This window comes from Ambystoma mexicanum, chromosome 1q (assembly GCF_040938575.1).
Source record: "Ambystoma mexicanum isolate Mex_15411 chromosome 1q, UKY_AmexF1_1, whole genome shotgun sequence".
Classification (NCBI taxonomy): Eukaryota; Metazoa; Chordata; class Amphibia; order Caudata; family Ambystomatidae; genus Ambystoma; species Ambystoma mexicanum.
The window spans coordinates 1313843122-1313869524 of record NC_090922.1 but is presented as its reverse complement, the minus strand read 5'-3'; the positions used below and the strand labels follow the sequence as shown (position 1 = coordinate 1313869524).

The 26403-nt window shown below is 46.4% G+C and overlaps 1 protein-coding gene across 2 annotated transcripts in view; it reads right to left on the bottom strand.

Moving 5' to 3' along the window:
• CZIB (CXXC motif containing zinc binding protein) overlaps positions 1-26403 on the bottom strand; it is a 189142-nt gene that overhangs the window by 25647 nt on the left and 137092 nt on the right. For both annotated transcript variants that reach the window (XM_069642170.1, XM_069642171.1), the window contains one exon: positions 22853-22918. In XM_069642170.1, the coding sequence (XP_069498271.1) occupies positions 22853-22918 (66 nt within the window). The remainder of the gene's footprint in view (positions 1-22852; positions 22919-26403) is intronic.

Below are 26403 nucleotides of genomic sequence, written 5' to 3'. Positions count from 1 at the left end.
GGGCTAAACTGTAAACAGAGCATCTCAGATATGCATATACCCTAAAGTGCAGACATCCAGTGTATGTCAAGTGTCTGGCCACAGACTGGAAACAGCAACTGACCAATACAAGTCCAAACAGAAGACAATCAGAGGCTGTACCACTTCATGCTTTTACTCTTGGACAATACGAACAAGGATTTTCTTGTCAATAGTGCACTTTGAACCATTGCACAGAAACTAACTCCCGCCAGTCACCCAGATCATGAATGTTCCAGAAATGACCCGGTGCCAGCTTCACTTATCCGACGGACGTGCAACCTGCTAAAGTCACGCATGGTAGCACTTTCATTGCACTCCGGACAAGACAAGGTTGACCTGTTACTGGTGGTAATCTACACGCAGTTCATTTAGAAGTATTAGCAAGCAAGGATCCACGTACCCAAAGTGGCATACTTATGGGCGTTGTGACACCTCCGGCGGGACGAGACTGGCGGACCACCGCTAGTAAACTACACAACACTCGCCGGGGAGTAGGTTGATTTTTCGCAGATCATTATCTGCATTACTCCTGAACACCAGAGGGAGGAAACGGACGACTACAAAGCATAGCTGCCCGACAGTGCTGGGGCACAGTTGGTAGCACCTCTCCCCTAACTAATTAAAGCGCAGGCACTAAGTGGGAGACAATATGCCCAAGGGATCTGGATCCAAAACAAAAGGCCCGATGGACACATACACTAGTACCCCGGCTAAGAACTCAGACCCTCCTGAGGCCCCTGCTCAAGCTGAGAAGCCTTCTGCATCCCATACCACCAGAGATGACCACCTCCTAACTGCAATGAAGAATGTCTGTGAATGTGAAGCTGGAACATATAGTCTCCACCATTGGGTCGCTTAGGTCTAAGCTTGAAAACAAAGGGGCTTGCATTACGGAAGTGGAAACAAGAGTGAGCGAAACGGAAGATAAAGTCACGAAGCACGATCGTGACATTGCGCACCTACAGCAAGAGTTCAAAAGAGTCTGAAATAAATGCGACGACTTAGAATCGCGTTCTCGAAGGAATAACATCCGGATAGTCGGGATCCCGGAGGCGGCCTGCAAAGGCTCGATGGAACAATTCGTACAAAATCTATTAAAGACGCTATTAGACTCTTCCAGATTCGCACAACAATTCCTGGTAGAAAGAGCACACCGGGTCCTGACCCCTGTCCCCAAACCAGGGGCCCCCACTCGCACTACGCTGGCCAACCTGATGAACTATCGAGACAGGGATTTGATTCTATGCATGGCAAGAGAAAAGGGGCACTGCGGTATGAATCAGCAGATATATATATTTATATATATCTCCGGACTTCGCCACGAATATATTGTCCAAGGGCAAGTCATTTGATCCAGCCAAAATACTATTACGTATTCGTCAAGTCCAATATGCGCTGCTATACCCAGCGAAACTGCACATACAGCACGGAGGAAGGGCTCACTTCTTTTAGGATCCTGACGAAGTAACAACATACAGTCGAAGATTGTGATACCTCTACCGCTAAGAGATCGCGATGGCGGGGGTAGGTCCCCCGCAAGCACAAACGATCCAGGCAACATGGACAACGACTGACCACCACCGGTGGGTCAGGCCCTCATGGTCAAATGAGTATGGGCACAATTAATTCAAGTCACGGGGCTGGTGGCAGGAAGGCGGCCATCTGAACAGCTCCACAAACTGCACACAGTGCACCCCAAGAGTGATCAAAATGGTACATTCGAATGAAGGGTGCATCGTCAAGTTGGGGGAGATGATGTGGGTGCGGGGAGGGAAGGAGGCTGATTGCAATTGCAAATGTTTGGACCCTATAGGGTTATTGTTTTGCTTAAGTTTAGACTGCATAGGTCTACTGTTTGAAGTTTATATGTTTAATTTTGAAAAAAGGTGCAGACTGCTCCTCGATCGCGAACTACGATCACATCCCAAGTATAGCCCGACTATTACCGGTAACTCCACTTTGTATACTCCAGACATGTTAGGAACTAATATTACGCTTTTGTCATGGAACATCCAGGAGCTCAACCACCCTATAAAGGCGCGAAAGGTGGCTGCTTACATAAATAGGCAGGCTCTCAGGGTGGTGATGCTGCAGGAGACACGCCAAGGGGCCATTAATGAGTCATTTGCTAAGGCATGGGGCCCACAAAGGTGTTACACTAATTATTCATCCCAGGGAGTGTTGACACTAATTCATCGATCCATACCGTTTCAGGAGACAAAACGTAGTATAGACACGCAAGGCAGCTATGTCATCGTTTGTGGTGAACTGGCAGGTGTCACCACAACTTTGATAAACACTTACGGTCCTAATGTTGACGATCCGCAGTTTTATGGCCCAAGTTTAGATATCCTACTTGGGAACCCCCATTCACACATCATCTGGGGAGGGGACTTTTGGACTGTGCCCTGGACAGATCCAGGGCTACACAGAGGGACCCGTCTGCTGTGGGTCAGATGCTGTTAAGTGTGGCAAGGCATCTGGGATTAACAGATGCATGGCGAGCGCGAAACCCAACCATACGAGAATACACATACTATTCTTCAGTCCATGATGCGCACTCTAGAATAGATTACTGGCTGATTCCCATCTCACCCATTACACAAATAGAAGAATCTAAGATTCTCCCCCGCACAAACTCAGATTATTCCCCCATCACTCGTGCCCTGAAATGGAGCGCACAGGCCACCCCATGGCCGATTTGGTGTATGTCCCCAGCATGCCTGGCCGATCCAATTTCTCTTGAGGAATTACACACTCGGACGGTAGAATTCTTCCAAAGGAACAATGGGACTGTAACAACACCATAGCACGGTATGGGAAGCCTTTAAAGTGTGGATTAGGGGGGAGGTCATCTCCATTGCGTCTGGGACATTGCAGGAAACCAGGCAGGAAATGGGAAGGGTTGAAACCAACCTTAAAAAATTGGAAGTCGGGTATGGTAACACTCATAATCAAGCCCTTCTAGGCTGTATTAAAGGGAATTATCTGAAGTTCATGGAACTAGCTGATAGGGAGGTCCAACTACTCTATTATCCGGTACGGGCGAGAAGATATGGCGAGGCCGATAGACGGGGATGCCAACTGGCGAATGCGGTGAATAGTGAGAAAGGGGTGCAACATATCACTGGGATCCTCGGCTCCGCCGGAACTACCCTGAATACTTCGGGAGAGGTGAACTCCGAATTCGATAGGTTTTTATAAATCGCTATATGCAAATTCGGATAACTGCACTACAATAGAACTTGAGGCATATTTAGATGGGATACCACTAACAGGGATCTCAGAGGAGGCCCGAATGGTCATTAATCAGCCGCCGATGAGATCATTGAAGCCATTAAATCACACTGTTCTGGTAAGGCTCCAGGCCCCGACATCTAGGGATTGAACTTTATAAAGAACCGAGTTCCGTCCTTGCTCCAAATTTGATGCGAATATGAGAAGAGTCGCTTCCCTCCTTCAATGTCGGAAGCAGTGATCACAGTATTGCTGAAAACTAATAGACCTGTTTCAGATATGGGCTCATACAGGCCACTGTCCCTAATTAACTCAGATACGAAGATTTCCGCCAAACTACTAGCCACCAGACTTCTCCTACACATGACAAAACTAGTGTACTCTGACCAATCAAGGATTATTCCTGGGCTGTCGACCGCATTCAACTTGCATAGGCTCTTTGGCATCATCTCACAACTTAACCCGAAGGCACAAGTGGTGGCGGCCTCCCTAGACGCCGAGAAAACTTTCGATTCGGTCTCGTGGCAGTTCCTGTTCTCGGTGCTGCGCCATATGGGACTGGGCGAATTCTTCATCCAGTGTTTACACCTGCTTTTTTCCTCCCTAGCGGCTATGGTCCGAACTGGGTCCACGCTATCCTCAATGTTCCTGCTTGAACGCGGCATGAGACAGGGCTGCCCACTATCCCTGTTGCTGTTCGCTCTCACTATAGAGCCTTTGTAGAGACTTTGGCATGCATTATGAGTCACAGCCACGTACATCGAGGCCTGTGCATGACAGGCCCAAAACATTTCACTTTACGCAGATGATTCATTACTATACATTAGAAACCCTGCTAAGAACCTCGGCCCGATTTTGGACGAGGTCCATAAATTTGCTATATATTCAGGAAACCACATCAATGAAACCGAGTCAGAACTGTTTCCTTTGATTGAGGCCACCACCCCCCGCTCCCAACCTAGAAGGTTTTAGATGGGCTTAGGATAAGTTAAAGTACCTGGGCATAATCTGTACACGCCAACATCACTCACTGCTCCTTGAAAACCATGACAAATATATGCATATAATATACTCAAAGACCAATTGAACCTATTGGCTAGGCTTCCGATCTCACTATATGTAGATTGTCCCTTCTAAAGATGATTGTAGTCCCCAAATTATTGTACTACTTCACCAATATTCCGGCTTGGCCGGGGCGCATATTATTTGATAAGCTGGGGTCGTTGGCAGTAGGATTCGTATGGGATGCCGATACATCACCGATGAGATGGGAGGCCATAACCAGACCATCTGAACAGGGAGGGCTCCAAGCACCGGACTTTGAGTTATATGTGGTGCAGGCACATTTAGCTGGGTATTGGTATTCCACACATGATCGACCAATACACACGGGCCTTGAGGAATATAGCGCATCCCTGTCAGATCTGCGCACAATAGTTCTGGCCAACCGACACATGCACGTTTCACCCGGTCCGTACGACCGTTAATGCCTGGGCCAGGATATTTAAGAGGCTGAAGGACACAGAGACCGACGTTGGGGCAATCCCGCTTTGGAGCTGCCCAGGACTGCCCCCAACATATGATAAAGCCATCCAGAGGGGGTGGGATCCAGATGGTACACTGACACTGCAAAACCCCTTCCTACAGGGCTCTTATGTTACACACACAGATTTCTCAGAGAAACTGGGCACTAGCTCCATTAAAACACTACAGTATTATAGGATAAGAGCGGCTGTCAGGGGGCACTGGCCTTCATTCCCAAGTGAACCCAAGGAGTGCGAGGTGCGGAGTATGTTGGTAACAGGCGGAAGCCCCAGAGGGCTGGTATCCACATTATACAAGAAATGCCAAAATGCACATACACAAGCCCAGAAAGTCAAAGAAAGGTGGGAGGCGGATCTGGGATCCTCGTTGGATAACACACAGTGGACCTGATGGTTCTGCCTGACTAGTGCGTCCCATGGAGCTTCACATGAGAAATCAAAGACTAGGCTCCAGATCGACCCATTGCTCAACCACCTCCAAAACATACCCAATAAAACAACCCCACCACTACCGACAGCCGCCCCCATACCCAGCCCCGCCAAAACGTGCACTCTCACTAACATCCCCACTAAAACTAAACCACAAAAAAATAAGGCCACCCTATTTCAATGTGCTCTTATCAACGCACGTTCCCTACCAGCATATGCCACAGAGATCCACGACCTCATTACGACTTAGATCGAGACATCCTAGCCATCACCGAGACCTGGCTACACGATGCCTGTGGTTCGGCCATCTGCCAAACCCTACCACCAGGATACCTCATCTTGCGCCAAGACAGAACCTCCAGCAAAGGTGGAGGGGTAGCACTAATCCTCAGGGAATCTATAACACCAGGCAACTTAAAACCACTGAGACAGACAACTTTGACCTGCTTTCAGTAAAAATATTACCCTCGCCAAATGATACCATAACACTCCACATTGCTCATCATCCGCCAGGACCAACCGACGACTTCCAACCCAAAATCACCCACATCCTAGGAGACAACCTAAAAAGAAATACAAGAGCTATTCTCTTAGGTGACCTTAATTTAGGCTTCCAAGACCCCAAAACAAGAAATGCAAAGCCCTCGCTAAAGCTCTCCTAGACCTAGGCTTCACCAAACTAATCAACAACCTGACCCACACCAAAGATCGCACACTTGATTGGATCGCAGACCACAATTGTGTCGTTGACTTCAGCTCTAACACCCCCCTCCCATCGACAGACCACCACCTATTACACTTCTTCATACCATCTAAGCCAGCAGTAAACCCAAACCAACCCGCACCAGCCACACTGGCCAGATCCAAGAAATCACTCACCGCAGAAAGAATCCTCCCCCTCATTGAAAACTCTGCGCTCGCCCACCCTACTTCCAGTGATCCCACGCAACTAGTCAACATTTATAACACCACGCTCAAAGAGCTACTAGACACCATCGCTCCATTGGAAAAGAAAAAAGCCAAGCGCACTCTCCATGCTAACTTACGGTTCACTCAAGAACTCCTTGACGCCCGAACCGCCAAAAGAGTAGCTCTAACCTCCTGGCAGAATAACCCTTCCACTACTACCAGAGGCTCTTACCACACAGCCGCCAGACTCTACAATCATGCCATCTCCAAAGCCAAAGCAGACACGTACAACTCGAGAATTGAGAAATCAAACTCCCAATCTAAAGAATTATTTGCAATCTATAATGAGCTGACCATCCCCCCGACCGCCGTACAGCCCACTGAGAAAAACAAAACCTGGTGTAACAATATCCAACACGCCATGCTAAACAAAATAAAACACTCCAGAACAAAATTAAGATCCAATTTGACAATCTGCCCAAAGTTACTCTAACCACCCATAAGCCATCCCCCACCCCACCAGCTATAGATCGTCAACAGGGCACTAACAAACCCACACCATTTTCATTCAGGGAAGTAACCATCCCAAAAGTCATACTAATCATGAAGCGCCTCAAACCGTCACTATGTAAAGGGGACACATGCCCAGCCAACCTCGTCAAAGACTGCGCCACAGCCTCAGCCCCATTCATCACCACCCTTATCAACACCTCCTTCACCAACAGTACCGTCCCACTCACCCTTAAGGAAGCGTGGGTGCGCCCACTACTAAAGAAACCCACCCTTGACCCAGACTCCCCCACCAACTACCGTCCAATTACTACAGTGCCCTTCCTGTTGAAAATCCTGGATAAGGCTGCATAACTACAGATTCAATCTTACCTAGAAACCCACAATATCCTAGGAAAAAGACAATCCGGTTTTCGCCCTCGTCATGACACAGAATCAGCCCTCTTGGACCTCAAGAGTCAATTACTTGAAACCATGGACAAAGGCAAATCCTCACTCCTCTTCCTCTTGGATCTCTCAGCGGCCTTTGATTTGGTTGACCATAAGATCCTGTGCAAACATCTCAAGGACACTGCCCACTTCTCCCATGAAGCCACCGCCTAGAAAACCTCCCTCCTGGAAGGCCGAGCAATGAGGGTCTTCTCCGATCATGTCTCAGACACCCCAACCCCCATTGAGTGTGGAGTGCCAAAAGGATCCCCCACTCTATACAATCTCTTCACCCTCCCACTGTTCAGCCACCTAGAAGAATTCGGCATAGCCTTTACCAACTATGCCGACGAGACACAAATTCTTCTGCCCCTTACTGGGAACTATGAACAAGACCTTAACACACTCCGAAAGACTTACGCACGCATCCAGGCCTGGATGGCAGCCAATGGTCTCTGCCTAAACGGGGAAAAAAACGAAAATCCTACGGATAGGCCCCAAAGAGTCCCTAAAAAATCTGAATGACAAGTATAATTCCTTCAACATTGAGAATACGGTTATCACAACTTCCACTGCAGTGAAAACTCTTGGGGTATACCTTTACGCCACCCTATCAATGGACAGGCAAGTCAGCACCATCTCATCCTCAGCTGCACTCACTACAAAAATCAAACACAGTAAAACTGCACCTATCACCAACCAACTGCCTCAACATCGCCAGAGCCACCATTGGTGCAAAACCTGACTACTGCAACATCCTGCTCCTACGCATCTCCACCAAAAACATTAACAAACTGCAAACGGCACAAAACAATGCCCTCAGAGCGGCCCTCAGCATACCTAGGAGAGAACACATCACACAGGCAAGAAAAGAGGCCCACTGGCTACCCATCAAAGAACACATAACATTTAAAGCCCTCACGATCATTCACAAATACATTGCCCAGATAGCCCCTGCCTACCTGTCTGAAAGAATACACCTTGCTTCAGCCCACAGACCAAGGCGAGACCAATACTCCCAGCTATTATCAGTTCCAGTTTTCAATAGAGCCAAAGCGGGCGGTACGAGCTTTGACGTACTAGCCCCCAAAGCTTGAAATGCGCTCCCGCCCAACCTACGCCATGAAACATCTCGCACAGTCTTCAGAAAGGTGCTAAAAACGAATCTATTCAACTAACCGTCCCTACAATGCCTAACCTGTATGACTGCCTACGTAAAGATTTTTTCCCAAATCTCTACAACTGCTATGTAATGTACCTGTACTAAGTGAATATGCTGTAACAGCGCCACAATGTCTACGAGCCGCTGGGCGCTTTATAAATTCAAATAAATAAAAATAAAATAGTGAGGTGTCCCTCAATGCTAGACACAGATTCATGCAATTTAAGATACTCAACAGACTGCACTACACCCCCACGAAAATTGCCAGGTTTGCCCCACTATTGAGCAGTGGTTGTAGCAAATGTAATGCAAAAGTGGCTGGAGGTTGCGGATGTATTGCAGGAGTGTACGGGAGTCCCCCCTTATTTGACACTCCCTAAATGCTTGTTCGGGGATATAGGGAAGGTAACAGTTAAACTGAAACGTGTATTGAACCTTGGCTGCTTGCTGGCCAAAAAAATGTATATTACTCAAATGGAAGTCTAGAACTGCTCCCGACATTAAAATGTGGGTCGAAGAAATGACATACTCCAACGAGTGTGAAGAGGCCTATATATCACTTGTAACACCGAGTTGCAGGCCAAAGGACCTATGGGAGCCTTTTAGAGAATACTTTAGTGCACAAAGAACTGTACAGTGACAACCAAGTACAATGTAAATGTAATGAATTAAGGAACTTGAATGATACCTACACATGTGCGGGCTCTGAAGCCCCTGGTTGATGTACAAGCTATAATTCGGCTATAATTCGGTTGAAGATTGTATTTGAGGATGTATGTGTTTCACTGCACTGAAAAAAAAGATATAAAAAAAAAGTCCCAATTTCAGATCTTCCTTCTCAAAGGAATTCTGCCTTTTCATACTTTTCCCCCCAGAGGCTTAATATTACCCGAGCCCTGGATCTCTCTAGGCTTGACAATTGCAGTAGCCACCTCCTGAATCTACCGTTTTCCACTCTGCGACCCCTCAGCTACTCCAGAATAGGGTTAGCAAGACTTATCCTTGGTATCTCTCCTGCCCTAAAAAATCTTCACTGGCTCCTAGTTGCTGCACGGATTAAATTCGAATCCCTCTGCATCATCCACAAGGCTGTCTGAGCCCGGGGACCACACTATCTTCAACGGTATCTTACTAAATACTCTCCCTCTAGACCCCTATGTTCCTCGGGCACCATCTCTGTGTGTAAAGCGTTTTGCTCCCTTCTATGGAAAAGACCCCCCACCCCCGCCTCTGCGCTTTGTGCAGGACTTTCTTAAATTCCGGAAGCTCCTCAAGACTTACCACTTAACCTCCTGCTGCCCTTTTTAACTCCTCTGCTAATCCCACAGTTTCTGTGATTGGTGTCCGGGGCCCTTATACCTCCTCTGGGCCCTTGCCCTCCGACACCCAATCGGCCCAGCTCCTGTCTACCCTCAGCACTTGCATTGGCAGACGCTCCGTCCTGGAGATTCACACTTACCTCTAAGGTGACCCCAGTTCATGAGCTCGGACTTCCCAGCACTTACGCCCTCTGCCCTCTTCCTTTCTGCACTTGCACTTTCTGAATACTCGCAAGGCATTGTAGGTTCGTGCTTTCCTTTTTCCCCGTCACTGCTCTCATTAAATATTGTCTTCTGTAATGCATTTCAATCCCTTGTTCCCTCCCCTTGCACTGTGGGCGCTTTGAAATAGTAGTTTACTTGCTGTAAAAGCGCCGTACAAGCAAACAATAAATACATAAACACTCTCTCCCAACATTTGTAAGTCACATCTCCAGTACCAGTCTCCATACCATTAAATAGATCGAGAGGAAGGATGTGTTGCAGGTCCAGTAATTACAGGTTTTAACAATGTTTTAAAATGTAAACAGCAGCAGCAGCTCCATGACATCAACCCTAGAAAAGGCCCCTTTTATTATTTTCTTTGTTCCTTTATATCTTGTTTAATGCCAGCCTCATTCATCTTCTAAGCACTGGAATAGGAACTGAACCCATGTTGAACTGCATCCTCTTGTTCCCAAAGGAAGTGCGTTGCCCCTGAGCTATCCTTCCAAATATATATTTCTTTTGCTTGTGGCAGCAACAGATGGTTTAATTCAAAGGCAGAGGGCAACTTAATGTAAATTAATTATCTCACCTTGTGTCTATCTACAGTGCGCTTGTGATGCAGGTCTGGCATATCTGGGTCAGGCCACACAGTGCCCAGGCAGGATTGGGGGCAGAACCCCTCATCACAGGCCTAGTGGATGCAGCTGCTATTACTGGCAACACCCAAATGACATCCCTGCGGGGTGGCCTACTTTAAACAACAAACCCAGACATGACAGTTCACTGCCATCGATACTGAGATGTGGGAGCTGGCTTCAGGTTGACACAGTTACAAATGTAAGGTCTGTCCCCTTTTCTAACCTCTGCAGCCAGCCCCCATGTGGGCCTATTTGAAGTAACCTCTATTGGTATGTTACTTGCTGCCACCAGCTGCACGGCCTAAGAAAAGAGCAGGGCGGTTCCATTGAGCCTTTTTCAGTTAATCAGGCTGACCATGGCAGGGGGAATGTTTGTCCTCCCCCCTTCCTGGAGATGACATTGTGCACTCCTGGCTGTCACATTACAACTAAATACGACCGGGCGGACTGCGCCTGTGTCCACGCCATAGGACACAGGTCATGTGTGTGGATTAGTGCCACACATTTTCTGTGGTTGGTCTACCATCATTCCATTTATTTTAACATTTTTTTTTAAAAAGCCTGGCCGAGTGCAACCCACCATGCAGATGGTCTAATTCCTCATACCAGGTGTAAACAGTCCTAAGGCATAGTACAGGACAAAAGTCTCCTTTTCACACTCAACAGACTGCTTTCACGTGCCTTCTGATAATATCATTGTCATAGGTACAGCAAGGATCAGGGGATGTCAGAAGGTTGGGGCTTCCTTGGACCTCTATTACAAAAGAAATAGCACCTCCCAGGGAAATGTACATCACGTGGCTCCTTGGTATGTAGGAGAGTAGGCTGAGCATGGCATTACACCTTATGTTGGGCAGGTGCTTGTCCCTTGAGGGGGCCTCCGACTACCGTTGCCTATTGCTCAAATATTGTGGTTCTCAGGTGATCTGAAAATGCATTAGAACCCCTGGTAGCTAGTTGCAGAAATCTGCCACAGTGGCTCCAACAAACCACAAACTCAGAATACATACTCTAATGGACCCTGCTCACCTGGTGCTCAGTGACCTCTATTTCAGAATGATGTCAAACCCCACAGAGGGCTATTCGCACCAACACAGGCTGTTGAAATTCAGAGGTTCCCAGGAAACAGGGTTGGCTATTCCTGGGCCTAGCCTTTCAAAGACAGAGGTCGACTGTTGGTTACCTTGTACTGGGTAGAATGAGAAATCCAACAGCATTGCAATCTCAAGGCTGGACCATTCTTGCACAAATTATTGTGGTGGCTCTGCAGTGCTAAGATCTGACCAACCTAATGTAGCAGGGAGCCATTGACCTCAACAGCATAGGAAGTCACAGGCAAGTTCATATCCCTCTGCTGAAGCAGGATTCGCTGTCACATTCCATTGCGTAAATTAATGAGTCAATGCACTTTTTTAGAAAGAAATTTAAAAAAATGTTCCCTGGTATCAATGCATGTATTAGACACCAGTCCTAAAAAGAAATTTAAAAAGTGGGAGGGTGGGTGAGAGGAGGGTCTGGACTCAATGGTAAATGACGTCATTGTAAATATACATATTTCACCTAAATGTTCATATGATGGTATTGGAGGGGTAGGACCTATTACTATTGGTTAGTTTCTTCCCAGGGTTCGTGACTGGACTCCATGTATCCAAACGGGTCTTCTTTTATCAGTAGTCATGAGCGGGCTCAGGGTTGAGAGTCTGCAGGAATCGCTGTTGGAGGGCTAATCCCAGTACAAGGTGCGAACGATACACAGAGGCTGTCCTTCGTCTGGAAGGAGCCAGCTTGCGCATGAGCACTGGTCTACAATACGAATGGGATGGCTTTACTTTCAGAAACTGAGCAGGACCTCGGCCTGGTGGGCTGTTACCTGATGATATAGTTTGCCTGAGGAATCATGATTGCCGTTGTGCAAGCTCCTTCTTCTCCCACTGACACTTATCACAATGTTTCTTTTCTGCCTTTTGAACAACCCTTCATGATTGCCACAAACCTAGACCTACCAAGTTGTGGCTGCCCACGTCTCCCACACTTCTAGGTATCTAGATTGGTCCAACCTGACCTGGAAGCTTGTTAACACAATTCCCTGCATGTTCACTTGGAGCGTAAATAGGGCGATTAATCTTGTTAAACGAATCCTGAAGGAAGGAGGTTTTTTTGTACTGAAGTTTGATTGCACATCAAAAGCAGGTAGAAATTCCAGGGGTCTGTTTAATCTCTTCCAGAAATGTTTTAAAGGCATGAGGAAAATGGTGGCAGAGAAATTGAAATATTGCTTAGCTGAAGTGAAAATCCTGTGATATGGTTTTGATCAATCTGTAAATGCATAACATCAGGCAGGCTAGATGTTTGTCGCTGCAATGTAGGAACTACACTTAAACCCAGGCAATAAAGTAAACCTAGTGGTGGAGTAATTGCTTAACAGACATTTGATGATTTAAAAAGAAAAAACCCTACCAGGAGCATCACTTCTCTCACACACCACTGTTCTACCGCTGTTTTGATAGTTTCCCCTGCAATTCTACTCTCCTCAATGCAACACTTTTTAACTGCTACCCGCTTTGCCCTCCATTGTGACCCCCGCCCTCTCCCCCAACAACTATTTTAGTTTGGATGTACATGGGGAAATATTTTGATATGTCAATTTTGTTTTTTGTTTCTATGTAGTTTAACTGCAACATGCCCCCCTGTGCCCCAATACACATTTTTAATCACACTAACAGTGTGGTCATTTTAGGGGTCGAAAGAAAACACATTTGTATCTATGGATGTGTTCTTTTGGGCATTTAGTACAGTCTGCACTGTAGTATAGCTTGCCAGCTCGTGGACATAATCGTACATTTAGTGGCACCAGGCACCATCCAAATAACTGCACAGAGGGAAAGGCCATGCGATATTTACAGGCATGTATGTTTTAACAAGATTTTCATTTTGAATTGTAGTCTTCGGTTTAAACAAAGAAAACGATTAGTCTGGATGACTGCTGTAATTTTAAAATATGTTCTGAATGTAATGCTTAACTGATTATACATGTTTGACCCTGACAAAAGGGTTGTGTTTTTACCCCTACCTCAGGGTGTGACTGTTGACTTACATCTAGGATCTAACCTTTGACCAGGCCAGGCTGTATGGAAGGGGTGTGTTTATGTGCCCAAAACAGCTGGACTTGTGTCCAAAAGCTGTGTTGGAAGGAGGGCGTGGGGGGACAGGCTTCAAAAGTGAGGGCCTGTAGTTATAACTAAAGCATGTGTCCAAAAGGGGCAGGGGCATTGCCACATGTCCCATTAAGCAAATCATGCTTTTGTTGCTGGCTTTAATGAAAGATATTTGTATATTGTAGTGATGTGTGAACAATTCAAGTCCTTTTGAGGCAGTCTAAATGGTGGAAAATGTGTTGTAGATCTGGTAATTGGCAATTAATATTTTTGGTGGAGGATACCAGTGTCCATCAGTACCATGCCCCGTTCTTTGCGCATGTCTCCCCTCCACTGTCAGGGGGGTCGTTGCCCATTCTCTTCCATGCCTCACTCTTCACAGTGGGACACTGTTTGCCGCTCTGCCTTAGATCATAAAGATGAATGTATTTATTTATTATTTTTAAATGCAGGGAAGCCTGCAGGGGTCGAGGCTGCGACCCCTGGCTACCCCAAATGACATCCTGACTCAATTGCAAGGTACATCTTCCCAATGTCCTGCCAAAATATTTTAGGCCTAAGAACTACTATAGCCAAGCTAGACAAATTGTATTCCAACTTCACTATTGACAACACCATCATCCCTGTTTCTACATCAGTAAAGACCCTAGGCGTATACTTGGATTCCACACTATCCATGTCTAGACAGGTCAGCGCCATCACCTCCGCTTCAGCAGACATTACTAAAATTATAAATGCAGTCAAACCATACTTATCCAAGCCCAACTGCCTCTCCATTGCCAGAGCCACTATTGGAGCCAAACTGGATTACTGTAATGCCCTCCTAGCAGGCACTTCAAGAGCTGAATCATCCATCTTTGCTTTCTGTAAAAATCTCAAAACCACTCTCCTGAACCAACTCTGTTAGCACTTCCACTGTTCCTAATATGTATAGTGTAATATAAATGTAATATAAATAGAATGTAATCTATGTACATATATCTTATCTCTACATTTCACATGACAAATATGCTCACGCTATGTAACAAATGTCACGTGATATTTTCTGTAACTAAGTATGTTTCTGTAATAAGTGCCACGTTGCCTCTGGGCTGTTGTGCGCTATATAAATACGAATAAAACAAACAAACAAACTTCCAAACCCAATCTAAACAGACTTCAAATCACGCAGAACAATGCGCTCAGAGCAGCATTAAGCCTTCCTAAAAGAGAACACATCACCCAAGCTAGACGGGCAGCCCAATGGCTCCCTTTCAAAGAACGCATCAGCTTCAAAATCCTCACCGTCACTCACAAATGCCTATCACGCACATCCCGGCATATCTGGCACAAACTTTATCCAAACCCACTCACTCCAGACCAACCAGAACACAGTATACCAATTTTCTTTACACCCCCCACATCAACAGATCCAAAGCGGGAGGACTAGGTTTCCCAAACATAGCCACTAAACTCTGGAACGCACTCCCCCCTGACATCAGAACAGAAAACTCCCTTTTCACTTTCTGCAAAAAACTCAAAACCCTCCTCTTCATCTGACCCTTGTGTGCCTGCTACCAACCTGTATATATGATTGCAATTGTTTTATCTCGTCTGTAACTAAGTAAAATGTCTGTAACCAGCACCGCGATGCCTCCGGCTGTTGTGCGCTCAACAAATGCGAATAAATAAATAATCTAAAAGTCTAACAGATTCGGCCATATGTACAAATGGCTTCTCTGTAAGATAAAGGTGATACTTTCTGAGCTATCAACTAACTTATGCAAAAGTACTTCTTATAGTGCTTAAATGTTTACAGTAGCTTTGGTTTAGTATTCCGCAAACATTTGACTGGCAAATCAATAGTGAGGCCAGTTAGAAGCTAAATCTGGCAGCCATTTTATTACTACTTTTGTTTCCGCCGAAACTGTTGATCAGTTCGCGAGCAAAGCATGCATCCTTCTCCTGTAGTCATCTGCTCTACCTCTTTCCAGGGCACTGGCTACAGTGGGGATATGTGCCAGACCATAAAACATGATGCGATATGAATCTGATGTCATGACTCCTTTCCCAGAGGTAGCCTCTCCGCATTAAACCAGGGGTCGGCAGCAGTTACCTGATCCTGACCCTGGGGGTGGCTATACAAGGGAGGATCGCATAAGGGGAGGAAACCCTCAGATCGATGGCATCATCAGGCGAGACATGGTATCCCTACTTTCCTTCTAGGGATATCCCCTCCATTCCCCATCCCTTTATAGCATTTCGTGATAGTTTCCTACAATGTATCGTAAAAGCTGCTGACAGAACTTGTGAACATTTTACACCTAGTAAAGCAGCAAATTTTGAGACAAAGGACTGCCAAGAGAGATATTCTTCTGAACAACTGTAATGTGTAGTCCAGTTTTTGTCAAATCCTGATTGGTTCCAGGAGGTTGCCAGCCATAATTTAGGAGTTCAAAATCAACACAGCTGAGAGCCGGCAGAGAGATCCTCCAAGCGTCAGCTTAGACATGGAAGGAAGCTGCAGTCGGCAACGCAAGAATCCAAGGGCTGAAGCAGACTGTGTCCATGAACTCCCAAGACTCTAGATTGGAGGAGGCATTTGTGAGAGTGACGGCCCAGGCACTCCTAAGCAGCTTGGCGAGTCGGGGAGCAGATGGGACAAGCTGCTATGGCCGCTAGGCACTGCCAACACACAGGAAGAGAGGTAAGCAGTCCGCACACCGGTCACCTCGGAGGGCGACACTAGTGAGTAGAGAGACTGGCAGAAGCAGGCTGTTCCCGTTAGGAGAGATGGTGCAGATAAAGTTTTGCTACGGACAAGACCAGAGGGACTGCAGGAAGCAAGCGCTGTGCTGCAGGAGCGTGGAGCGCTCTGGGAAACGCTGTTGCCAGAGTGCTGAGGAACCGGAGGTCTGCCAGGGTGAGGTTTGAGACAGCGCAAGGCTGTCGGAGGATGCCAGAGACCAGACAGGAAGGCAAGCAGAACCACAACGCTCCCCCAAAGTGCCGGCAATCAGCAGCCGGGCAACACGAAGAACGCTGAAGCAACTGCATCAAACCTGTGAGCCCAGTGGGAAGAGATGGGGTGCCAGGTCGCTTTACAGCGAATGCCGCGCAAGAAGGGAAAGCCTAAAGAGGCTATTTGAGAGGGCGGGCAGCCCTGTGACGTTGAGATAAACTAACCAACTGCCAAGCAGAGGGTCGCTGACCCACTTGGTAAGGTAAGCAAGGAGAAAGCTGTTGCCTGATAAAGAGCGTGAGTCTGACAGCCACACCGACATTAAGAAACCTGTGAAAAGCCCTGGTAGGATAGTGATCCAGGCACTTGTGAGACTTTATGAAAAGCCCTGGTAGGATAGAGAACCAGGCACTTGTGAGACTTTGTGAAAATCCCTGGTGGGAGAGGAAACCAGGCACAGTGAAGATTTGAAGGCTCATGGGAAGGTCCATACCCCTTGGAGCAGCATATATGCTAAACCATGACATGTGCGAGTCTGGCACCCGCACCCAAGTATATGTGTGGAACATTGTGAAGGCGAGTCTGGAGACCCGTACCTGAAAGAAAAAGTAGCTTGGCAAGTGTGAAATATTGTAAAGTCCTGGCAGAAGAGTAAACCCGGCCTAACTGAATGTAAAGAAAATATTGTGAAGTCCTGGCAGGAGAGTAAACCAAGCCAATGCGAGTCTGGAGACCCGCATCTCAATTCAAGAGTGTGAAATCTAGGGGAAGGGGACCATACCCCCTTGGTTGGAAAGGTGCCTTTTGCTAAGTAAAAGATCAGTGGTACAGAGCTGAAGAAAAGCTGAGAACTCGAGGGAAGGGAAGACCCTTCTCTCACTGTTTTGAGAGCTGTGAAACCTTGAGGAACTTTAATCATTTGTTCATGGGTGCACCTTTTGGAACTTTATGTTGAAACATTAAGTAAAACTACAAATGACTAGTTCAAAGACTTAAGCCCTTTGCACTTACTTAAGTTTAGCTGTAAGGGTCAGATTAGGATTTTGGACAGAGGACAGAGAAGCCTTTAATTCTAGACATTCTGACACTGCCATCCTTCAGTGTTGTTGAGGCAGAGAAACGCATCATAGTGTTAGGGCGAGATGGGTCTTTCTCCAACCCTTCTTTTACTTTTATTAAAGCTATAGCAATCATCACAATATCTCTGTGTCCGAGTCTTACTTTTGATTCATTAGAATGGGTATGGAGAAGTGCCCCGGCATCAGGTGCACACCAGAGCAGTAATGCAATCAGGTTGAGAGAGGGATTACTGATCAGCCGCCTATTTAGTGCACTGGCCCACAGGTGCACTGCTGCCGCAGTCATGTAAGCAACTAGCCTTTGAAATAAATTTATGTGGGCTAAATTGAAGTAGGGCACACCTCAAGCACTCAAGCAAGAGGAGTGAACTGACAACTCCCGTGCCAGGGCTGGGTCAGTTTGGAACATTTCCTTTCTGTTAGGCAGAAACCTGTGCAGTTCCCTCTGGGACCACTGCAAAAGGTTTAAGACTACAGGTGTTTGGCAGTAAACCCACTTGGTAGCAGTCTGTACCACACAGATTCACTTGGTAGCTGTGGCTAAGCAGTCAGACTTCCCTCAAGAAGAGTTAGGCAGTATACAGAGTATTCACAATAGGTCATAAGAACACAGTAGAACAAGTAAATACTGACCAGAGCTTGGTGTAAAAGAGATATAATTATTTATTTAAAACCACATGTAGTAAAACACAGGCACTAATGTTAAGCAGTTCAAAAACACGGTCACTAAAAGATATACACTCCCTTAAAAGAATATTAGACAAGTCTTGAGTAAAGCCCCACTTATTTTCAGACAGCGGTGAGCGCTTAACGCAGATGGCACTCTAATAATTTGTTTTTAAAAGGGAGAGAAAAGGAAGAAGACTCTCCAGCGGGAGATCTCCTCTGTTGTTGGGAAAGGTGGTGAGACGGTCCAGCAGGGCTCCACCGGTGGTGGCGTCATGGCAGGTCGGCTCAGCTTCTCCCTCGTCGGATTCTCAGGTCCTGTGGCGACTTCTGAAGTTCCAGTCCCCAAAGCCCTGCTTTTATGCAGCACACCCCCATTCACTCAGCCTAGCTGTCAATCAAACATGCTAAGTGGTGAGCCGGCCAATCACACAAGAGTGCGACTTGAGTTACCAAGGTAACTCAGTCCAGGGTGCCTAAAGCCCCTCCCACACCCCCTGTGGTACCCAGACAGAGTGGCACCACTTTTGGAGGCTTCTGTGGAGAAGCCCGCCAAAAAGTGGAACAAAGGGCTCGACTTGGGTTGGAGTCACAGAAGAGAACACAAACGCCATTTTAGAATCGAGTCCTGGCAAAAAATACCAACCGGCGAATTAATATTAACTAAATAAACCGGCAGTATGTTCGAGGCTATGAGAATTAAATAATTCAAGTTGGTAGCCTCGAACAATGGGAAAATCCCATAGGGATATATTCGCGGTCGAATATAAAAAGTAGTATCCACTGCCACCAGCCAAAACTCGATCAGGGGGGACGGAGACGTGCCCCCTCGACTAACAGACCCCGGGGCAATCGAATTGCCCCGACCAGTATGTCCACAATATGATGGTTTGTACTGGTTTCTGTTCATAAGTTGGGAAAGGTGGTGAGACGGTCCAGCAGGGCTCCACCGGTGGTGGCGTCATGGCAGGTCGGCTCAGCTTCTCCCTCGTCGGATTCTCAGGTCCTGTGGCGACTTCTGAAGTTCCAGTCCCCAAAGCCCTGCTTTTATGCAGCACACCCCCATTCACTCAGCCTAGCTGTCAATCAAACATGCTAAGTGGTGAGCCGGCCAATCACACAAGAGTGCGACTTGAGTTACCAAGGTAACTCAGTCCAGGGTGCCTAAAGCCCCTCCCACACCCCCTGTGGTACCCAGACAGAGTGGCACCACTTTTGGAGGCTTCTGTGGAGAAGCCCGCCAAAAAGTGGAACAAAGGGCTCGACTTGGGTTGGAGTCACAGAAGAGAACACAAACGCCATTTTAGAATCGAGTCCTGGCAAAAAATACCAACCGGCGAATTAATATTAACTAAATAAACCGGCAGTATGTTCGAGGCTATGAGAATTAAATAATTCAAGTTGGTAGCCTCGAACAATGGGAAAATCCCATAGGGATATATTCGCGGTCGAATATAAAAAGTAGTATCCACTGCCACCAGCCAAAACTCGATCAGGGGGGACGGAGACGTGCCCCCTCGACTAACAGACCCCGGGGCAATCGAATTGCCCCGACCAGTATGTCCACAATATGATGGTTTGTACTGGTTTCTGTTCATAATTTGGGACTAGTAAAGCCAATGGTGACTTTACATGCCCTGGGAGACAGTAGTCAGTCCCAGGGTATGGAGTCTATGGTGGGGTGTCACTATGACACCCCTGTGTCACTGCACTGAGGGTGCTGTGTAACACACATAGTAATAACTCATGAGACCCTATGGAGTAAAGGACCCCATAGCCCATAAAACACAAACAGTCAAAGGAACACCATAAATCATGTCCAAGAGTGGGAAAAAAAGAGTCTCACTCTTGGCAGGAGAAAAAAACAAACTCCAGAAATCCAGCAAAGCTGCTGGGGACTCACTAGGTTAGGAAATTCAGCCTGAAGAGAGAATTCTCCCTAACACTTTCACAGACGCGGAATTCAGCAGTTATGTCTGCTTGTTCAGACATGGCTTCTCTAATTGATTCCCCCATATTTCGTGCTCCACAATTGTGACAAATTATATTCTGCATTGCAGGAGTATAAGGTTGAGTAGGGGTAAAATGGCACACTCAGCCCGCAAAAAAGGGTCAATCGAGATATACCTCCTTCGTCTTTTGTGGACGGGCCGAGGGAAGGCTTTACACTCAAGAGTGGTGTGAAGGCGAACCAGGAGTGATCCGAACAACACAGTATCACACTCCAAAATATAGGGAATGTCCAATCAAGGTTCTATAAAAATATAAACACTTCAATAAGACACACCATCTGCAACCAAAAGAGATTACTATACAAAACTCATCCCAAAGGAAAGAATAGAAGAGATGTGACAGACAGGAGAAAGTAACACACTGAGTGCAGTTCCAGGGGTGGTAGATAAGGTACTACCAGAAAATGGAAATTGGGTTGAAAACAGGCATGACCGTGGCCGAACCAGTCTCTAGGGCCAAAGTGAACCATGGGGATATTTCAGTGTCACAATACCTGGATTCAGTTCTTGATGGGCTGACAAATCAGATCCAGGTTTGAATATTTATGCAAGCTGATCAGGATCAGTCAGGCACGTAGGATCGTGGAGGCGCTGGCAGCAAGCGGGCGTTGAGCAGGGTCGAACGCGAGTGCTCTGTGAGGTCAAACGGTGGCGGTTCAATGATCTATGTTGGGGCAGTCCTAAGAATGTTCCACATTTGGCCAGGCAGAGTCAGGCTTTGGCCGGTGGGAGAGATCAGCGAGTGATGCTCCAGAGGTTCGAGTCGGCAGGCGATGTTCGTTGAAGTGATAATCATCGGTGCGTCTATGTGTAGCCAAAGAGGCACCAGTTCTTGTGCTAGCTGGGCCAAGCCATGGTTGTAACCCCCGGTTATGGTCGGCTAGTGACCCTCCAGAGATTTGGGTTTCAGCGTTGAGCAGACGATTCAAGCCTAGCAAGTTACGTGCTTTGATAGGACACGGTGCAGTGTTGAGCTGGTTTAGATGCTGTGCAATATTTTGGCTGGTTGGAGGAACACAAACACCAGCGCCTTCCTTATTGTTCAGGATGTAGGGAGCAAGGAGTGACTGGTTCAGGGCGATAGACCACAGAGCTTCAGCTGGTCTGTCCTCCGGTTGCTGCGAGGCCTTCGCAAAGGAATAGAGGACACGATACTCCAGTTCAGGGTCTGCCCTTATGGCACAGAATATCCATTGCAGAATGGTTGGCCCTGGTCCACAGCACTGGTCACTCTCGATGTTCCCTAGGAGTGGTTAGGAGACAGATCTCGCTTCTGTCTTGGACGGCCCCTTCTGCACCTCCAGCAGGAGGGCTTTTGAACAGTGCAACTGTCCCAAAGGAAGTCCAAATGAGAATATTCAGAACACCTCGTTGGCCTTAAAGAATCCTTAAGGAACTGCAAGAATTATGCCAGAATTATGCCAAAGACGACTTCTTTTAAGGGCACAGGTCCTCAGCTGATTGGTCTAAAGCTAGCCTGCCTTAGGAGACAAATCCCTGCTCTTGGCTGGAGTGGAATTTGCCCTATTGATCTTGCACCCAAAGTGCTTTGCTCCAGTAGAAGTGGAGGAAACACGAAAGGGAAAGACAGTGAGAAACAAGAAGTGGAAGGCTTCTTCCAGTGTCCAGAGCACTGCTGCCTATCCTCTCTTGCCCTTCTACTGACAACAAAGACCTTTGATACCTGGACCCAGGACAGCTGTCTGCTGTGTGGCTGTCTCTAGGGGAGGGGTTATCAATGCTCCCAAAGAGAAACAAAGAGAGGCTGGGTCTTCTGAGTTTCTGCACTGCATCGGCCCGTCTGTCCCGAATACACAATCCCTTCCACAGCAGAGCTGACTCACAGGAGCCAACACATGCGCAATATCAATTGGGATGTGGCGCCTATGATTATAAGTAATGCCATGTACTATGCCTAAACTCAGGCATAGCTTAGTCTTAGACATCCTGACACCAGCATGGGGTACTTATGATCATTGTAGTTTGGCTACAGTAGTCATATTGTAAATGTCGCCCCTGTTCTGCAAGGACTTTTGCTGTCGCTGCGGTGGTAGAGTGGGCATCTTGGTGATCTTTGAACATGCCCTGCACCACGAGCAGAGCGGATGTTGCTGATCAGGCTACTGTTGCAGCAGGGTACAATTACACTATGCTTTTGGCATGGAGTTGCGACAAAGGGGGATCTATTTAGCAGATTACTCCTTTGGAGAAGGAATCACCACAACATTTTATGTACTAATAAAAAAAAAGAAATGCCAGAGCATTGCACCCTTGTCAGATGGCAATGCCTCACAATAAGTACTGGAGCCCTTTCTCCATGGTGAGACATATGACATTTTCCCAGTTGAAAGCCTTCGGCTTGAGGAATCTGACTTGGGGGGGCAGTCTTCCATCTGCTGGTACAGGCCCCAAAGCTGCAAGAAAATAGTCTGATGAAAAACAATAGTGTACCAGCGCACAGAGAAGAAGTTTCCATTTTCGAATTGCATTTGAAATAATCATGCATGGGAAAGCCAATAACCACAACTCTGTTCTGGGTGTTGCAGGTGAGCTAAAATCATGCACGTGAAGAAGATACCATAATAGCACATTACCTTTTCTTCCAAATTAATTTCATCAAAATGCGTGCCCGATTCAACACCTGCAGCTGCAAAACCAGCCTGAAACAAAAATGTTATGACATTGGTTATCAACATTTACAAAATGATGATTGCCATTTTGGAGTCAATGGGCCTCATTATAACCATGCGGTCTGGTAATAAAGTGGCAGTATTTTTGCTATGTGTATGAACCTTTAGAATTTGATGCTTTGCACAGCACATGTCACTTTATTGATGTTTTGGGAGGTGTCATTTAATGCATTTGTATGTGTTTTTAACAATGTTTAATATAAATAAAGAAAAGAATGTATGGTTTATGAACACATGTTCCTCCTTGAGAAGGGGGATTTTGTTAATTGAAGCTATCGTAGACTGAAGGGACTGATGATGTGGTTCGAGGCTTAAAGAAACATTACAAGGTTGTTGGGATCTACTGTTTTGTTTTTGGTAGGTGTGTCAGGGAATGGTCCCAACGTCCTAAATTTTCCCTGCGTCTTCTTTTTGTTGGTATTATTGCCAGCACTTTACCAGACTGTCAGAGTACAAGTATGCCGGTGGGGGCAACCAGACTTACCTCTAGCCAACAGCTGGAGGTGACTCAGTGCCCCACTGGCATAAAACAAAAGTATTTTCAGAACCGGTATGGCCGTTGCAGAAAATACCGGCAAATCCCCCCATGGAGTCGGAATGGGGATTTACCGCCATTTCCGCCACCTGTAATATCCTGGTAAAACCGGAATATCGGGCGGTGGAAATGGTAGGTACGTTTGCAGGTATCCTGCCGGTTTTTCTGCCAGATACCGACAAACCTATGAGGCCCAATATGTTGTTTTCTCAGCAACAATCGCATGCCTAAATTATAGACAGTAATATGTTTAATTCTGCCACAACTAGAGTGAACAATTACATAATAACTGAAGTGACATATGGCAAGATAATGGAGCGACAATGGAGGTCTTTAAACAACTCTATGATGTGCTACTGCAATACACAGAAACTTTCCCACTTAATTGTGTCTTTAAAAGCAAACAAATGAACCAATAACTCTTTCTTTTTTTTTATTACATTTTGGTGCTCCTAATTTCTGAATTATGTTCATGGAAGGAAACATTAACTTCTTTAAAACTGTTAATTAAAAATATCTTCAAGTTGCTAGGGGGGTTTGACTCAATTTTATAGGACCTTGCTTGGTTTGTCTTGTTTTCCTGTTCCATGGGCCAAGAAAAAACAAACTAAAAAGAACTAGTATTTGTATTTATTTTATTTATATAGCGCACCAGGTCCAGGGGCAACCGGGCGCATCTTAGGTACAACATGATGAAAGCAGACATGGCGGTACTTACGAAGGTTTGCAAGTATAATACAAAGTTTACAATCAGTATAAAAATGAGCAGACAACGGCAGAATTTACAGACTTGACATACAAAGTAATAACAATAATAAGGCAAGCAGAATGTAAATACAAAGGTATGTCAAAGTACTGGATAAGCAGAGAGCCTGTGTTAGATGTCTTGGGAGGACAGCCAAGCTTTGGTAAGGTGCTTGAATCTCAGGAAGGAGGGTTCCGTTCTCAGCTCATTAGGCAGTGAGTTCCATAGTTTGGCTGCCATGGTGGGGAAGCTGGATCCACCTGATCTTTGGAGATTGAATCGTGGAATGACAAGGCAGTTGGCTTGGCCATTCTGCGGGGTCTAGTGGAACTGTGGAGGGCAAATCTGTTAGCCAAGTAACAAGGAGCTTGATTGTGAAGGCATTTATGGGTGAGCGCTAGAGATTTCAAGGAGATTCGGTGTGAAATGGAGAGCCAGTGAAGGTTACGTCTGGTGTCAGCTATGTGTTGGCGCCTGGGAATGTTAAGGGCTGCTCTGATCGCATTGTTTTGGACAATTTGTAGCTTGTTTAAGTTACAGCGATTAGTGCCTAAGTAGAGGGCGTTGCAGTAATCCACCTTAGATAGTACCAGGGTTCTAGCCAGGGTCACACAATTGGCTGTAGAGAGGAGAGGGCGACAGGCTGTAATAAGCTTACAGGTATAAGCCGCTGCGGACGAGACTGAATTCATTTGTCTGGTCAGGGATAGGGTTGAGTCAATGTAAATTCCTAGGGTTTTGGTGTCCTTGGCAGTAGGGATAGTATTCCCATCAATGGTAAAGGACTTGAACGCAGGGTCGAGTTTGGTAAGTTTTTGTGGCGAACCAAGAATGAGGAGCTCTGTCTTTTCATCATTTAGACAGAGTCCGTGTTGAGCCATCCAAGCTTGGATGACCTGGTAGATGGCATTGATAGCGAGGGAGTCAGTAGTGTAGTCACCTGTGATCGGGATTAGTATCTGGGTGTCGTCAGCGTAATTGGTGTAAGTGACACCCAGATAGTCCAGAATATCGAAGAGGGGTTTGGTAAACACGTTATACAACGTAGGTTAGACACAGGACCCTTGAGGCACGCCGCAGGGGACAGGTGCAGGTGCGGCGGCTGCTATTGGAGAGAACACACGCATTGATCTATTGTCTAAGAAAGAACTAATCCAGGTTGTTGCTTTGTCTGAGAAGTGTGCAGCTGATTTGAGGTGGTGACAAAGAATTTCATAATTGACAAGATCAAAGGCCGCCGAGAGGTCCAGAAGAAATAATAATGCCAGTTTGCCATTGTCCTTTAGGTCTTCGATCTGAGTTTTTAAATCGATAAGGGCAGTTTCGGTACTGTGACGTGGCCGAAACCCCAATTGCCCAGAAGTTTGTTTGATTCAAGGTAATCTTGAATTTGGAAATAAGCAGCTCGGTCGAGGATTTTTAGAAGAAATGGGACAGTAGTAATTGGCCTGTAGTTTGTCGGTATGCTGGGGTCCAAGGTAGGTGTTTTCAGAAGAGGGATGACCCATGCATCCTTTAGGTTATTAGGTACAATCCCAGAACTAAAGGAAGAGTTAATAAGCGTACTGATGAATGGTGCTAGGTCATGAGCAGCTTCCTTAATAGTAGACGCAGGACAAAGGTCGCCTTGACAGTTGGATGGTTTAAGGCTAGCGATGATCTTTTTCACTTCAGAAATGGAAAGTGGAGAGAAGCTAAAGGGAGACAGGGAATCTGGGATGGAATGGTTGAGGGTAGGTATAAGGTTAGGTTGAGGGTTAGATAGTAGGCTAGTTTGTTTGTTGTTAATTTTAGTTTGGAGAGTGGCAATCTTACCTAGGAGAGCATCTTGGATTTTGGTACACCAAGTGCTATCTTTAGTGCAGGTGTCAGGTGCAGTAACAGGAGTTTCAAGTTCTTTTAGGATTTTGAACAATTCTTTGGTGTTGGATTTGGCATGTTCGGTGCGTTTATTGTATGTGTCTTTTTTTGCCTGGAATATGGCTTCCTTGTAGTTAAGGGTAGCTAGGAGTAGACGAGATTTGTTGGCTGGAGAGTGGTTGCTTTTCCAGTGAGACTCCGCAATTCGTTTTTCTTTGCGCAAGGTTCTAAGCTGTGGTGTGAACCAGGAGTTCAGGTGAGCTTGGGGTTTGGATTTTATCAGTTTGGATGGGGCGATGGTGTCTAATGCTTTTT